At 51.4% G+C, this 16,571-nt stretch overlaps 1 protein-coding gene across 2 annotated transcripts in view; it reads left to right on the forward strand.

The window, feature by feature from the left end:
- TCF20 (transcription factor 20) overlaps positions 1–15,336 on the forward strand; it is a 97,481-nt gene extending 82,145 nt beyond the window's left edge. The window contains exons 3-5 of one of the 2 annotated variants that reach the window (XM_081250336.1): positions 130–223; positions 8,250–8,299; positions 9,371–10,439. In XM_081250336.1, coding sequence (XP_081106462.1) covers positions 130–223; positions 8,250–8,299; positions 9,371–9,454 — 228 coding nt within the window. In that variant the 3' untranslated portion in view covers positions 9,455–10,439. Of the gene's footprint in view, positions 1–129; positions 224–8,249; positions 8,300–9,370; positions 10,440–15,226 lie in introns of those variants that run through there. The other variant, XM_081250335.1, reaches the window with a different exon arrangement.
- Positions 15,337–16,571: the final 1,235 nt, after the last annotated feature.

Consider the following 16,571-nt stretch of genomic DNA (forward strand, 5'->3'; position numbering starts at 1 on the left):
TGTCCTGCTGCCAGACTCCTGTAACCGCAGAGACATGCGCTGAGGTCTGACCCATGGGGTCTGGGGAAGGCCTGGGGGAGAGGGGTGAGGTTGGGATGCTGACACGCCTGACTTCTTCCTTGCTTTCAGAAATGTTCCCACTGCCAGGAGGCAGGCGCCACCTTGGGCTGCTACAACAAAGGCTGCTCCTTCCGATACCATTACCCGTGTGCCATTGACGCAGGTAAGATGGGACCACAGACCCCTTGTTCAGAGCATCTGAAGGGTAGGAAATAACATTTTGATTCTCTCTTCTTTATAGTTCTTTTTGTCTCTTCTGACCTTGTTCTGTTTGTAAATTCTGAAGGAATGCAGAGAAGATAATAAAAAGGAATTAAATGGGGTGATATTTTTTATAAATTTTATAATTCACAAAAGATTTACCTATTTAAGTGTACAATTAAATGATTTTTATCATTATATTCACAGAGTTGTGCAAGCACAATCACAATTAATTTTAGAGCATTTTCTTCACGTCTTAAACTACTACCTGTTGGTGGTCTCTCTCCCTCACCCCCAGCCCCTGGCAACTACTAATCTACTTTCTATCTCTGTGGATTTGCCTTTTCTGGCCATTTCATGTAAATGGAATCACAGAATATGTGGTCTTTGTGATGGGTTTCGTGTGACTTAGCTTCCTGTTTCTCTGGTTTATCCACATCGCAGCATGTGTCAGTACTTCATTGGTTTTATTTTCTAACAATATTTTATTGTAAGGATATACCATATTTTATCATTCTTCAGTTGATGCATGTTTAGGTTTTCCACTTTTGTATTATTATACAATAATAATACAAAATAATGCTGCTATGAACATTCACAGACAAGTCCTTGTGTGGACTAAATGTTTTCATTTCTCTTGGGTATAAACCTAGGAGTGGAATTACTGGGTCATATGGTAACTCTGTGTTTAACCGTTTGAGGAACTATCAGACTGTCTTCCAAAGTGGCGGCACCATTTTACATCCCTCCAGCACTGTGTGAGGGTTCCGGTTTCTCCACATCATCACCAACACTTGTTTTTATGTCTTTTTTATTATGGCCATCCCAATGGGCAAGTAGTGGTATCTCATTGTGATTTGAGTTTGCACTTCCCTGACAGCTAATGATATTGAGCATCTTTGGTGAAGTTCAGTTTATCTGTTTTTCTTTTGCCACTTATGCTCTTTGTTGCTTGTTGCTTTTCTTATATTTAAGAAGCCATTGCATAATCCAAAATCACAAAGATTTATGCCTATGTTTTCTCCTAAGAGTTTTATAGTTTTAGCCCTTACACAGGTCTTTGATCCATTTTGAGTTAATTTTTGTATGTGGTGTGAAGTAGGGGTCCAGTTCATTTCTTTCCATATGGATTCCAGTTGTCCCAGCACCATTTGTAGAAAAGACTACTCTTTTCTCATTCTATGACCTTTGTCGAAAACCAGTTGACCACAGATGTATGGACCTATTTCTGGACTCTCTCCAGTACCACACCGTCTTGTTTACTGTAGCTCTGTAGTAGATTTTGAAATTGGGAAGTGTGAATCCTCCGACTTCGTTCCTTTTTTTCAAGATTGTTTTGGCTATTTGGCTGTTTGGGGTCCTTTGCTGTTCTGTATGAATTTTAGGATCAGCTTATCCATTTCTGAGGGGGGCGGGATTGCATTGAATCTGCAGACCAGGTTGGGGTTGTCACCATCTTATAAAAAAAATAGTGTGTCCTCCAACCCGTGATCATGGGGTGTCTGTCTTTCCATTTACTTCAGTTTTTAATTTCTTTCAACAGTGTTTTGTAATTTTCAGAGTACACATTTTGCACCTTTTTTGTTAAATTTATTCCTAAGTATTTTATTATTTTTGGTGTGGTTATAAATGGAATCGTTTTCTTAATTCCATTTTCAGATTGTTCACTGTCAGTGTATAGAAATATAATTGATTTTGGTGTATTGATCTTGTATCCTGGAACTTTGCTCCACTCACTGATCAGTTCTAATAGTTGTTTAGTGGATTTCTATATGCAAGATATGTCATCTGTGAGTAGATTGTTTTACTTCTTCCTTTCCAATCAGATGCCTTTTCTTTTCTTTGCCTAGTTGCCTGGCTAGACCTTCTAGATAATGTTGGATAGAAGTGGCAAGAGCTGGGACTTCCCTGGCAGTCCAGTGGTTAAGACTTCACCTTCTAGTGCAGGGGGTGCGGTTCGATCCCTGATCGGGGAACTAGGATCCCACATGCCTCGAGGCCAAAAAAACAAAACATAAAACAGAAGCAATATTGTAACAAATTCAATAAAGACTTTAAAAATGGTCCACAGCCAAAAAAAAAGAAGTGGCAAGAGCTGACATCCTTGTCTTGTTTCTGGCCTATTGTGATGATAGCTGTGGGCTTTTCATAGCTTTCTTGACACAACTGAAGAGGTTCCTTTCTATTCCTAGTTTGTTGTGTGTTTTTATCGTGAACTGGTGTTGGGTTTTGTCAAACCTTTTTTCCAGGTCTCTGGAGATGATCAGAGCAGTGTTTTGCAGTGTGATAACTGTTGAAAGAAGGACACCATTTGTCTGAGAAGCGCCATCCAATGAGCAATGCAGAAGACTGGAGTTCTGACTCAGAGCTTCAAGCAGCCTGGGAAATCTTCTTTCTTCCTCCTGACTTTTGGCTTTTTGTTGATTGTTTTCACCAGTTACTTTTTGAGCATCAGATGGGTCTGAGACCTTCACCTAGCAGGTTCTCATGCTTTCAGTCAGGATGGAGGAAGAGAAAATGGGAAGACAAACAAGAGTGCTCAAGTGGCCTGGTGGCTGACCAGGTGATGGGAGCAGGTACAGAGGCGTAAAGCACATGGAGTCGGATCCGACAGGCGTGGGAGGAATCTGAGTTCCTCTCGACCACCCTTCCTCCCAGCGCTCCTGACGTTTGCTTAAGCGCATCCCCCTGCCTTTCACATCCTTCTCGTTGCCCCTCCTTTCCTCTTCCCTCTTTTCTTTCCAGGTTTCTGTAGGGGGTGCAGCTAAAAAGACCAAGAAAGGGAATTCCCTGGTGGTCCAGTGGTTAGGATTTCGGGCTTTCCCTGCTGGGGGCCTGGATTTGATCCCTGGTCAGGAACTAAGATCCTGCCAAGCCACACAGTGTGGCGAAAAAAAAAAAGAAAGGTACAGAAAGATGATGCTTATGCCAAAGTTAGATGCTCACGAAAGTTTGTTTGCATGTGCTGAAGGGCAGCTGGTGGCCAGGGTGCCGTGTGACCAGAGGGATAAGTGGGCAGTAAGAAGAGAGCCTTGAGGGCTTCCCTGGTGGTGCAGTGGTTAAGAATCCGCCTGCCAATGCACGGGACACAGGTTCGAGCCATGGTCCGGGAAGATCCCACATGCCACGGAGCAACTAAGCCTGTGCGCCACAACTACTGAGCCTGCGCTCTAGAGCCTGCGAGCCACAACTACTGAGTCCGCGTGCTACAAGTACTGAAGCCCGAGCGCCTAGAGCCCATGCTCCGCAGCAAGAGAAGCCACCACAATGAGAAGCCCGCGCACCACAACGAAGAGTAGCCCCCGCTCACCGCAACTAGAGAAAGCCCGCATGCAACAACGAAGACCCAACACAGCCAAAAATAAATAAATAAATAAATTTATTAAATTTAAAAAAAAAAGAAAGAAGAGAGCCTTGAAATGTCAGTTCAGGGAGTTTGGGTTTCATTCTGTCCCTTCCATCCTCTGTCCTCCTCTGCATGTTTACTTGTTGAGTCTGAGCTGTAACTCACCCGGGGTCGCGGTCTGGCATGTTCTATAGAACAGCCGTTAAATCCTCTTTCAGAAGCCCAACCACTGCCTTTTCTCATTTCCATGATACCGCCCAGGGTTACATCAGAACGTTTTGTTTCTTTTTCTAGTTTAAGCTTCGTGGTTTTTAATGAAGATGTTCAAGTTCTGGGTTTTCGGCAGTTGTGTGTAACTCTTTTGTGGGGAATGCTGCAAGCATTGGCTTTCCCTGTCAGTGGGCGGTGAGAGGTGGTCTCCTGCATGGAGGCTCTACCCGGCAGCCTGAGGTGAGCAGCAGGCAGGTGCCTTGTCCCCCGAGCGAGCGTGCTCCCTGTGTGCACACAGGGCACCTGCCTCCAGGTACAGTTTCTCCAGGGGTTGAGTGGAGTCGCTCGGTAGAACTTGGCTGCAGTGAGGGAATGTTCTAGATCTGTACTCTCCAGTACAGTAGCCACAAGCCATGTGTGACCATTGAGCGCTTGGAAGGTGGCTAGTGGGAATGAGGGACTGAGCTTTTTCTTTCGTTTAGACTCCCATGGCCATGTTCAGCTGGCCGCTGGAACGCCCTGCTCTAGCCCAGGCGCTGGGGGTTCTTCGGGACAGGCACTGGGCTCTCCTCCCTCAAGTGGAGGCCCTCCAGCGCGCACCACCAGCAGTGAAGCAGGGCCTGCTCTACCAGCTGAGTGTTAGGGAGCAAAGGCTGCCCAGATACGTTGGTAACATCTGTGTTTGGCAGAAGTTGGTGGCCGAGTGTCCAGGGAGAGGACGGCTGTCTGGGTCGGGGCCTTGGCCCTCTGGCTTTGCTGTCCCAGCTGCTGCAAACTGCTCCTCCATGCGGAGCTGGGACCAAAGAAGCAGCTTAACAAGGTGACCGTGTCTTTGTTGGTCTCTTGGATGACCTGAGTCACAGTGACCCGGAGCCTGCACTGCTCTGTGTAGCTTGATGCTTGTATTTATCCCACACAGTCTTCTCAGGAATTCTGTTCTATATGTAATGGATCTTTGTATCCAGGAAAGGCATTCATTGATTGACTTTCTTTCTAGTTATAATAAAAATAAGTCCCTGAGTTTGAGTCCCTCATCTCTGTATGGAGCAAGGAACAGTTTGGCATTTTCATCTCTGCCCTGCTGCCAGCTGCCCAAACCTTAAAGAGCTGTTCATAACGAAGGGAAAACTTTTATCACCGGGGACATCTCCATGGAAACATGAGGATCTGTGGCTCCTGCAGCGTTTCCCCTTCCTAATAGTGATTGCACATTTGTGACATCACAGTTTGCTCTGTTGTGCTGCTTGTTATGTCACAGGCATAGGATTTGTCTCCAGGTGGGAGAATGCAGTAATAAGAACATGAGCGCTGTTTAAAAAAAAAAAAAGATTTAATGTATTTAATGCAATAAGCCACAACAATTAATACCAAAGGAAAAAAGAGCTGTGGTAGCTCATTTATAATCCCACTGTGCATATAGAATCTTGCCTAGAGGGGCTTTTTCTTTTACCCTCATGAGGAAACGCAGCTGGGAATTTCACTTCTGTAGCCACCCTTCCAGCAGTATTTTAAAGCTGCTCTCTCCGCTGCTGACTTTGATCTTGCGGCAGTGGGTTCAGAGCCCCAGATGGGTCATACGAAAGAACTGGTGGTCTGGCCTCTCCCTGGAGAGGAACTCTCTGCATCACAGGGCCTTGCTCCTGCCTTCTTATTCCCCTCCTTCGGCCCCAGGAGCTAAGGCTGCCTCTCAGCGAGGTGGGGTGAGGCTGGCGGGTCCCTGAGTCCCAGCCTGGATTTTGCCATTATGAGTACTAAGCGTAGCTCTGAGGAGACTGTAGCTGAGTTGGAGACTGTCGGGGCCTGGCAGATCCAAAGGACGCTAGACATCCTTTCGTTTTCTCCCTTCCCGGGCTCACCATCCTCAGCATGGGGTATATATGGGTGCATGTGGGTATCTGAAGTGCCACATAGCTTGTTATGAGGAGCTCAGCAGAGTCCTCTGCCTTTAAGCCTAAAGAGAGGACTCAGAGTGGAACGCTGTTCTGGGGTGCTGACGTTTGTGTCTGGAAGCCACCCTGCCGACTAGACAACCTGGTGAGTCTCTTCCAGCCAGCGTGATGATCCAGCCGTTGACTCTGACCTCACTGTGGGGAAGTGCTGACCAGGCCCTCTGCACAGTGCGGGATGTTGCCAGGGGCTTAAAGGAATCAGACGAGAGGCTGGCGGGCCGGCAGTGTGGGGCCAGGCGCCTGTCCAGAGCCCTCAGGAGAGCTTTTACTGCACTTCCTGCCACTCTTGGCTCTTCCCCAGCAGAGCCTGGCTGGAGGCAGCCCAGGAGAGGCTCCCCGGCCCCTTGCAGGTGTCTAAGCCCTCCAGCTGTGGTTCTCGCCCTGCCAGGAACAGGAAGTGCGGTTCCTGATGGCCGGTGGGCATGACGAGAACGAGGACAGCCTCTGCCTGCTCGGGAGGCCTAGCCAAAAGGTGCACCCTGTCTTGTAGATTCGTTTCAGAGACTTCCATCCCCAGAAGTACCTGGCATTAGTTCCAAGTTGCCTTCAGTGTTTACTTACATTGTTTTATTTCTTCTTTTTAACTTTGAGGGAACATGTTTCCTAACTTTAAGCATGTTTTACTAATGGTCCATCACAGCTGGTCACTGTTCCGTGGCAGTGAGGGGCCCTGAGCCACCTCTGCCTTTCTGATGCATCTTTTCCAGCTAACACGGCCCCCCTCCTTATTTCTGTAAACCGCTGTGGTGTAAGGGTGGCCTTCCCCCCTCCGCGTGGCCTGTGCCGTTTCTCTTCGGCCCAAACTGTAGACTCTGCCAGCATGCGCTGCTGCCTCAGCCCAGGTAAGGAGAAGGTGCTTCTTCCCTGGAGCTCCAGCTGTCCGTCTCCTGCTGTTCGTGAGCTCTCTGGCACATGGGAGCAGCAGGAGCCTCTGTCACACCATGTACTTGTGGGTTTTAAATTAACACGTTTCATTTACTGCCTCGCTGTTTGCTTGGAGGAGGGAGGGGATGGGGATGCAAAGGTTAGCAGGACTTGCTGTTTCTTCTGCCCCGAGGCTTGCCCCAGGCTCGCCCCGGGAACTGTGAAGACTAAACCCGTCTGACCCTAGAGATTCTAGGACTCCAGAAGGGGGAGGTGGCTTAGCCGAATTATGCAAGGGTCTTTATTTAAGATTATAGAGGACCTCAAAAGTTTCCATTTGTGTGCTCCCTTGCTTATTACTGTTTCACTTGAAATCTGTGGGTACACAGGCCGCTAATCTGGACCTCACTTTATTTTTATTTATTTATTTATTTTTATTAGTTTCTGCTTTATACCAAAGTGAATCAGTCATACATATACATCTGTTCCCACATCCCTTCCCTCTTGCGTCTCCCTCCCTCCCACCCTCCCTATCCCAAACGTAAGGTAGATAGATAGTGGGAAGCAGCTGCATAGCACAGGATGGACCTCACTTTAAACCTGAGTAAAACTGGAAATTTAACAAGGCTGAGTACCACGGCCGCCTCCCACCTTGGTGCCTGGGAGCTCTCTGCGAATGTGTGATCAATAGTTATTAACATTCTGCCACTGCGTCCCGCACCAGCGACCTGGCTGTCGGTCTCCGGGAGCTGTGGTGTGCAGAGTGAGCTCGTTAAGTCGGTTTCCTTGCCCTGCTCCGCGCACGACGCTTGTGCCGCAGAGCACAACGCCCCTGGAGGCAGATGCGCATCCTTGCCGTCCTGGAGTATGTGTCACCACCGTGTTAACAGTTGGAATGAGTGATTTTCCTCCAAGGATTAATCGCCCCCTCGTGGGATTTCACATTCCTCTGAAGCATTTAGCAGGGATTATGGAGCTTCTGCAGTGTGTCCATGGGTTGTGTGTGGGGCACAGGTGGCAGCGGGGCTCATGGGCCTGGCCTCCTTGCTGTCTCTGACCTGTGACTCTCCACGGAGGAGAAAAGATGCCTCCAGATTCAAAGTGTTTTCACAAAGAAGCTTTGGCGTGGGCCTGTGGAATGGCCTTAGCCTAAGATAAGGAATTTTAAAAATAACATTTATTGGAGATTGTTTCTGATGATTAGAATAATAGGATATGATCATGGAAATACAGAAAAAGTAAAATCAAAATTACCTATAATCTTACTATCCAAAGAGAACCACTGTCATATTTTGGTAGATTTCCTTTGTCCTTTTTTATGCATATAAAATATTTTGGTAAAATTGGGATTGTACTTGTACATTTATGTATCCTGGTTTTTTGAGCAATTTGCATCGTGTTCACTATTCTGAAACGTTTAATGTTGGACTGACATTCCACCACGTTGAGGTGCCATAGCTTATTTGGGGGTGTCTTGCGTGTTTTCCTATTAGAAATCATAGTGTGGAGACCTCTCATCTCCATGTGTGACCCTGTCTGTCCTGGCCAGCATGGCCCCATGCCCCCTCAGGCTGTGCCGCACGCCAGGCTCCTCCTGACTGTCCCCTTCTGTCTTGCAGATTGTTTGCTCCATGAGGAGAACTTCTCGGTGAGGTGCCCCAAGCACAAGGTGAGTCAGAGCCTGCAGGACTTGGGGGTGGTGGCGGGGCTCCTCCTGAAAGACCTGGAGACCAGACATTGCAGGGTCACGGCCACACCGCCAGGGCCCGGGCTGCCGGGCTGCCGAGCACTCCTGGCCCCAGGAGGGCCGAGATGCACATGGGAGGGAGCCCCGTGGCGTGGGGTCGGCACCCATGGGGTGGCACAGCTGGGGAGAAAGGTGTTTGTCTGTTAAGAGAAATTGGAAGAGAAACACACAAAACTCCTGGTTTCCCCCGCAGTTGAGTGGAACCCCAGATCACAGATCGGCGTGAGGTGAGATTGGTTGTAGGTCTAGGTACATAAGCAGAAGTGTCTTCCCAGCCTAAAGAGAGTTGACTCCAGGCTTTTGGGGAAACTCACAGACAGTCTCTCCTCCAGGTTTTACTTCAGCCGAAGCAGCCAGTGGTTCCTGCAGCTGATTGAGGAGGTGGTCTCTTGGTCACCTCTTAAATTTAGGAAAGGAACGAAGATGGGGGCGGGGGTGTGTGTGAATGGCCTGTTTCCAAGACACCATATGCGTGTGTGGAGACGGGAGGGCGTGGAGAGAGGGACCCCAGGGAAGGACTGGGATGGTGGAGACCCACCACCTGGCAGTCCCTGCAGCGGCGGCTCTCCTCCGGCTGAGGTCACACTGACCCCTGGTGGCCACTGGTGCTCACAGTCTTCAGTCTCTAAGTGGGGCCAGAAAGTACTAGAAAGATGGTCATCCTGACAGGTCTGCCCTCAAAATGCTTCTGAAAGATGCTTACTTATGCTTTTCTTTAACAGTTATTTCCCAGTATGGATCATAGGATCTTACAATTTTCTCTCCCATTTTTTACTTAGTTTACATGTTTTTATTTTTAAAAACTTCCCTTTTTTAATGGTCACAGTTTATCTCAGAAGACCCTGTCTGAGTATCTCCTGTTTGTCACTCAGCACTGACTCTGCTTTTTCTTTCCTTTTCCATGTGCGTTCCTCTCCTCACCTCCGCCTGCCCTGACCCCCACGCTCGTTCTCTGTCCTTCCTGTCCTGTCTCCTTGGCTTTGCCGGCGTCAGCCTCCCCTCCCGTGCCCTATCCCCGCCTTGCAGAACAAGACAGCGAAAGGCAGCCTCAGCACAGAGCAGTCGGAGCGGGGGTGAGGGGGGCAGTGTGCTCGTGGGAATGGAAAGTACAGCAAGCACAGGTGAGTCGGGGCCGCCACCCCTGCCGGACTCCGAGGGGGTGTCGGGGCCTCTGCCTCCTGCTCGCCCCGGGCCAGGCTGCCCCACCGGCATTTAATCGCATGGACTGCCATCACCAAGTGGATACAATGTCTTTCCATCTGTTGCTCAGCTCCCCAGAATACGTGTGGAAAGGTGGCATGGGGCTTTAAAATGGTCCCATCCTCCGCTGGGGTTCAGGCCTTGTGTGTGGAGTCCCCGGGGGCTTCGGGGACGGAGCCTCTGGCGGGGCGGCTCTCCTGCCAACAGCCCTCGCTCTTTCCCTGTCTCAGAAAGGCTTCTCACCAGAGGCCTCTTCTTAATTTACTTAACATCTCTAAAGCTTATGATGGGTTCTCCTTTGAAAAACAAAAAATACCTCAGGTTTTGTTTTTTGAAATCTTTTTTTTCCCCCCAGGTCTATGAAGGATTCCTTTTCCTAGAAGTACAAAGGGAAGGAAAATCCCCTCAACGATTTAGTAGACTTTAGCATCCCATTTAACTTTGCTTTTTAAAATCTCAGAAGGTTGAGTTGTGCTTTTTGTGAGTGTGTCTGGGGGCTCGTGGTCCGGGCTGGCAGCGTGTGCCTGTGAGAGCAGGATTATGGGACTTGGGTCTCTAGAAGCAGCAGGCCTGCAGTGCTCCCACTGCCTTCCTCACCCGCCCCGTCCTCACTGAGCAAAACAGATCATGAGAAGAAAAACCAAAATGTAACTTGGGGCACTTGCTTCTACAGGATGGGGTGGGGGGCTGGTTGTCTCAGAACTGTTCGTTAAGGGATTATTTCTCTGCAAGTGAGGGCGTCTGTGTTTACTCCAGACGGCTGAGACCCACACAGGTGTGCTAGGCCTGGCTCTCTGGGGCAGCAAGCACCATGTGCCTGAGTCTCTGTGGAATGTTCCCTCCCCCTTGTTACAAGTCGGGGTTGGGGGTGTCTGCCTTTCTCTGGAATACCTAACAGTAATTTGAGGAAGAAACAGAATTCACCTCAGAATGTGGCAGTTTTCATCTGGGAAGTCATCTGCTTCTTAGGTGGGTGCCGGTACTGACCTCCAGAGAAGGCCCCTGTGCTGAGGGATGAGTGTCTGGGGCCAGTGGGGGTTACAGTGCTTCCTGAGGGGCTGTCGAGTGAGGACTTTGCACTCACACTTTTCTGTCTTTCTCTTCCGGGGAGTCGGGCTGGGAGTGGAGCGAGCAGAGCAGGGCGGGAGGGTGGTCCTCGCACGGAGCCCCGTGCACTTCTAGAACCCGTGGGGGCCGCTGACCCTCAGGGCAGGCAGCAGTCGGGGGGGTTTTCAGGACTGTTTCTGTCGGCCCTTCTTCTGTGTCTAGGCGGCTCTGCCACCTTCCTGGCCCAGGTGGTCAGGGCTGGGTTGTATAGGAGACCACATGGAATGTTCCTGGAAGTGTCCGGGAAGAGCCAGTTAGGGAGAGAACCGTTGGTTACTCAGTGCCTTTTGTTCCCGTCCTGGAATCCCAGCCCATGTTTGAGAAAAAGAAGAGCGCTGGGCCCTGGGCCTGGTGGGCAAATCTCCTCTTGGAAATTTTAATTTTGTTCATCACGCTTTTCTCTCTGTTCATTCTTGGGCTCTGCCAGCTGGCAGAGCCCTCGGCTCTCGTGGGGCAGTAAGCTTCATAGTTCATTCCTCAGAAGGTTGCTGTTCTCGTTCCTGTTTATACAGAAGAAATGAGGCGCTGAGCGATTAAGTGGCGTGTCCCTCGGTTTGGGGTCGTTTCGAGTCTGTTGAGGTCAGACCTTCACCTCTTGGAGGGAAGGAACGAACATGCGCCTCTGGTCTCGTCCACCTGAACTGCTTGTCATCGAGTGCTTCCCCGCGAGGCTGGAGCCGTCGTCCTGGGTTCGCGGTTCAGCAGTCACGTTGTGGGCCTTCACTGTCAGCCCTCTGCAGACTGTGCGGAAGCCCCAGTGATTGGGGACAGAGACGCAGCCCCCCACCTCAAGGAGCATTCATCTCAGTGTCCGTGCTGAGGACACAGAGCCACCATCGTTGGGTCTCCCGACAAGGTGGGGAAGGGACAGTGATTGTACATGTGAGTTCTGGTTCGTGGTGCCCCACTTTCTCACCCAGAGCGGTGTGGAAAGTGCTGTGTGAGCAGGATCAGGCACTTAATGTCTCTGTGCTTCAGTTTACCTTCTATAAAAAGGGGGATAGCAATGGCCAACCTTGTGAGGATTCAGTTAAGAAATGCCTCCACCGTGCCCAGCGCAGCCTGGCCTGGGGTGCAATGTCAGCAAGTGCTGGGCGCACTGCCCTCTCAGCCATGCCCGGGAGGAGCAGGAGGTTCAGAGCCGCAAACCGGACCCTGCAGCTGCCCCGTCTGGCAGAAAACCCCAGGGCTGGGGCGAGGAGATGAGAGTTCTAATCTCCTGCCACCACATGAGATACCTGGCGCTTGTCCCTCACCAGGCCAGCAGTGCCGCAGAGGACAGGTCCTCGGGCAGCCGTCAGTGGGCCGCCTCCTCCCAGCTCTGTGGATGAGGGAGCCGTGTGGCCGGCCTGTGCTGCCCTCTCCCCGTGCTGAAGCCTCCCTGGCTCAGGGCAGTGAGTGGGCAGGGCTCTGACCACGGAACCCCGCCCCCGGTCTTCCATTCTCATCTGAGTAAACAAGGAGACCCACCCCCCAGGTCTCCCGATCCAGTGGGCAGGAAGCAGTAACCTCCATCCATCTGCTGCCTTGTCCTGGGTGCCAGGGGTGCCAGCTGCACACAGCAGCCTCCCTGCCCTGGAGCTGGGCCTTCCCGAGCAGTTTCTGTGGTCAGAACGTCACACAGCTGGCCCGCGTATCAACAGCGTCATGTCCCGGGGCTCCCCTTCCCTCCCACCCCAGCAGCCCCTCACTGCCTCCCACAACTGCAGCTGCAGAGGTTCCCGTCCCCAGTAGGACTAAGTCCAGGCTGCTCAGCACGCCTCTGAGCTTCCTCCTGCGGAGCTCTGTGCTCGCGCTTAGCTCCCTGGGCTGGAGCGCTGTGCCTCCGTCTCTTCTCTGGGTCTCAGCTTCAGTATCACTTCCTCACATCAGCCTTCCAAGTCCCCTTGTCCCCACTCTGCAGCCTTCCTGGCATCACCACAATCTCGAGTCATTTGTGTGTTCACGTATTGTCTGCATCTCCACTAGACTGTCTGCCCGGTCCTCAGGGGCCGCTGTCTGTGTCCCGTCGTGCACTGGCCGGAGGGGGCACACGGCAGTCCCTGTCCTCGCAGGGCGGACGGCCGAGTTAAATAGAGGAGCACCTGCAGCGCAGGGAGGAGAGTGCTGACCTGACGGCACCCGGGTGGGTACAGGTTGAGGACAAGGCCACCCTCCACACCCTGGCCAGGTCCCGTGGGGCTGAGGGGCTGCCACCTAGCCGCAGGTGGAGAGGGCAGCTTGGCATCAGACGCGGGGGGATTTGGAGGACAGACTGACCCGGCCCAGGTTCAGGCCACGGAGGTGAAGCTGAAGGGCAGCAGGAAGGAGGGTGACGAGGGCGGGGGTGTTGGAAGGCTTTGGCCCAGCATGAAGTCCCATTCGCCGGCAGTTGCCTTTTTACAGAGAAGAGTGCAGGTCCTCAGCACAGAGGGCCGCCCGCTCGCTCACTGGCACGGCGGCTCCACTCCTGCTCCGTGGGTCTGCCTGGGGTGCTGCCTTCTCAGCCACGTCCTGTGCGTTTGGATGGGGCCCACAACAATGGAGGCTCGAAGGCAGAGTCCCTGGGGCCCAAGCAGAGGAGCTTTGCTGGATGTGAGCCCCAGTCCCACTTCTAAGCAGCCACGTGGCCTTGGGCCACGTGTGTCACTGCCCTCAGGTGCCTCATCTCCAAGATATAGGGGTCGGGCCTCTCAGTGTTACTGTGAAATAATGTCTGTAAAGCTCTTAGCATAGTGCCTGGCCCCTACTCGGTGCTTAAAGAATTTTCTTCCCATTCTCCCTACTGAAGGAACAGTTTTGAGGAGCAACTGAGAAGTGAGGGTCCCATTACATTCAGGGTATCATGTGTTTGGGCCAGTCTAGTATCAGACCCTGGGGAAGGTCCCTGCTGGGAAGGCTGGAAGGCAAAGCCCCAGGCGGGAGGTGCGGAAGGGCCGAGGCTGCCTGGACCACCAGGTCCCCCTGTGGCACCAGGGGAGGAGCCCAGGGTCAGCAGCCTGCACAGCCCACCGGCCAGGCAGAGCCTGGTGCCAAGACGGCCTTCATTCTGAGGATGGGCGCTGGGCTGGGGCCTGCTGTTGTGAGTAATGATCAGGATAGGGGTGCAGGCCCAACCAAGACTGTGCCAAGCACTGGGGAGAGGGCACACCCTGCCCTATCCTCCCTCCACCAGCAGAGCTTTGCAGGATATGCATGGCACCTGTCCTCTGTCCTCGCCTGACAAGGCTGCTTCTCCCCCCCTTTCCTGGCAGCCTTAGCCTCAGGAAACCAGAGTGAGGAGTGGAGAGTGTCCGTGCTGGGGGAGGGGGAAGCATGGACCACATAGGTGGGGCCAGAGCCACCATCAGTGCTGGGGAAACCACACTGTGGCCGGGGACGTCCTGAGAATGGCTCAGCTGCTGGCCCACATCCCCAGGGGCTCCAGCTGGAGTCCCGGGGTTTGCTTTTACCTGAGGGTGGCGACATTGTCCTGCTGTCTCTCTGAGTCTCTTCCTGTTTATTCATGTTTTCTGTCAAGCAGTTAGGAATCTCTTCATGGCTCGTACACACAGACCAGTGTTAACTATTTTGCGTATTAGTAAGTTTTATGGAAACAGAAAAGGGGATAGTGGTGTCTGGGTTTTCTTGAGGTTTATTGGTTAGAGGAGGGCACCAAAGAGGGTTTGAGGAAGAAGCAAGGTGAGCCCTCCGAGAGAGAGACAGACAGACAGACAGACAGACAAACACACACACACTTTCCAAGAGTGCTGTGATTGGCAGAAAGGTGAGGGTGCCACCACTCTTGGCTTCTGGTGTAATTTTTCTGGACTGAATTCCTTGGAAACCGCTGTGTCTCTCTGAGATCTTTGCACATGTAATGAATGACCCATGAAGCATTCTGAGGAGGCCCTTGGTACAACCTCACGTACCCCATGTGATCACCAGGATAGTCTTCCTGAGCCTGGAGCCTGGGCTGGAAGGAGAGACTCCAGTGGCAGGGCTTGGGGAGCCTCAGAGGATGAGCTGAGACCTGCCTTCCATCAGAGCTCCTGGGAGAAGTGTTCACTGTTAGAAATTAAGAGCTGCCTGTGACTGGAGGCCGCCATCACGTGGTCCTGAGCCGGCTTTTCCGCAGACTGGCTGGGTACTCAGCCACCTCTGTGAGGACCGGTCCCTGCCACCAAGTGCCAAGCCCAACCCAGCTGCAGGCCCCAGATGGTGGGGTCCTGAGCAAGGGGTTGCCCCGAGAGCTGCCCCACTCCAGGGCAGCCCCACCTGGCGGGTCAGAGAACTCTCTCCTGGTCTTGGTTCCTTCCACACACCCGGGACGGGGCACTCAGAGTCCGTTCCTGGTGCAGCTGGCCGGGTCATTGCTGCCTTTACCCTGTTTCAGGCCCAGAGCCACACGGTTGGCTCCGCCATTGGTCTTGGGTGTCTGTAGTGTGAGCAGTGTGTTCACAGGGGTTCTGCAGCTGCTGGACCCTGCAGAGTCCCCCTACCCCGGCGCTGCCACGGAGCAGGGGCTGTTGGCTACAGCACCACACGGGGGTTCCCAGCACCCAGTGTCTGCTTGTCTTGCAGGTGAGACTGTGGAGATGAGAAGGTGGTGGACCCTTGTGATGGAATGGAAATGGTCCTCCTGTGCAGCCACACCCCACCCCGCCCCACCCCGCGTGCCTGCCGTGTCAGCACTTCCTTCCTAAGTTCTTACATCATTCTCAAACTGGTGACACCACAGGAAAGAAAGACCCAAGAAGTTGGAATGGCTGTTTCCATGGACACAATCTCCATAGTGACAGTGTGGGGGGAGGGGGGAGGGGGGATGATGGGAAAGGGTGGGGGGAATTAAAGGGAGGGATAAAAATATATATATATAAATCTATTTTTAGTCTGGAAAGACTTTGTTTAAATGAAAGGTGCGCTATCCCTTTTGATTCTATTTTAAAATTATCTAGCTTAAGAATTCCAAATTTGTTCCAATAACAATGAAATTTAAATGTGAAATTGAACTGAACAAACTCTCATCTCACAAGGACAGGGCTAACTTAGATCCTTAGCCCAACTTAACACAATTCAGAGATTCTAGACCCAGGGTTGGAAGAGCAAACAAACCACACCAAACTATTTTGTCAGTAATTTGTCTCAAAGTGGGAAGGTCAAGGGGGAGGGAAGTGGGGATGGTCCGTGTTTTCAAGAGTGGGAGAACGAGTTTAAACACAAAAATTCTTTCATTTCCAGAAACACTATTTATTTATTATTTTTAAGATTTTTATCTTTTGGGGGGGTGAAATTGGCACATGCCTCAAGGTCACAGCTGCGTCCTGGGTCACTGTGGCTGGTGAGAGCCCCGAGCATCCCACTAAGTGGCTCAGCTGGCAGGGTCAAGGGATGGCCGCCTCTGGGCATGTTTCAGGCAGCTGTGCCCTGACCCCCAGGACAGACGGGATGGAAACCTAAGCTGTAGGAGTGGACACAGGGAGGGACAGTGTCAGGTATGATCGTGTGAGGTAAGCTGACCAGGAACACCCACTCCACCCTTTTTTCTTTTGCTTTCATTTTTATAAAGGAAAAGAGGGCCTGTCGGTTGAGCAGCCCCATGCTACATGATTCTTTATGTTGTATTGTTTTGTTTTGTTTTGTAAATTGTACAGTTTTTAAATATCTGAGTTTTAAAAAAAGAAAAAAGTACAAAAAAAATCTTGTTAAGGCCTTAAGAAGGGGTTAGTGCATCTTTCAGGGGTCACTCTGCCGTGGGGATAAAATAGCTGTTTCACAAACAGTTTTATTTAAAAAACAAAACAAAAAAAATCAAAAAAAATAATAAACTTCATTTTAACCTTGTTTCCTTTTTTGTTTAAAGCAAACGCGTCTCTTCCTCCTCCCATCCCAGTCCCCAGGGTGGCTCTGGTTCTGCTGCAGGGGCGGC

The sequence above is a fragment of the Mesoplodon bidens genome, assembly GCF_964165515.1.
Source record: "Mesoplodon bidens genome assembly, chromosome: 11".
Lineage (NCBI taxonomy): Eukaryota > Metazoa > Chordata > Mammalia > Artiodactyla > Ziphiidae > Mesoplodon > Mesoplodon bidens.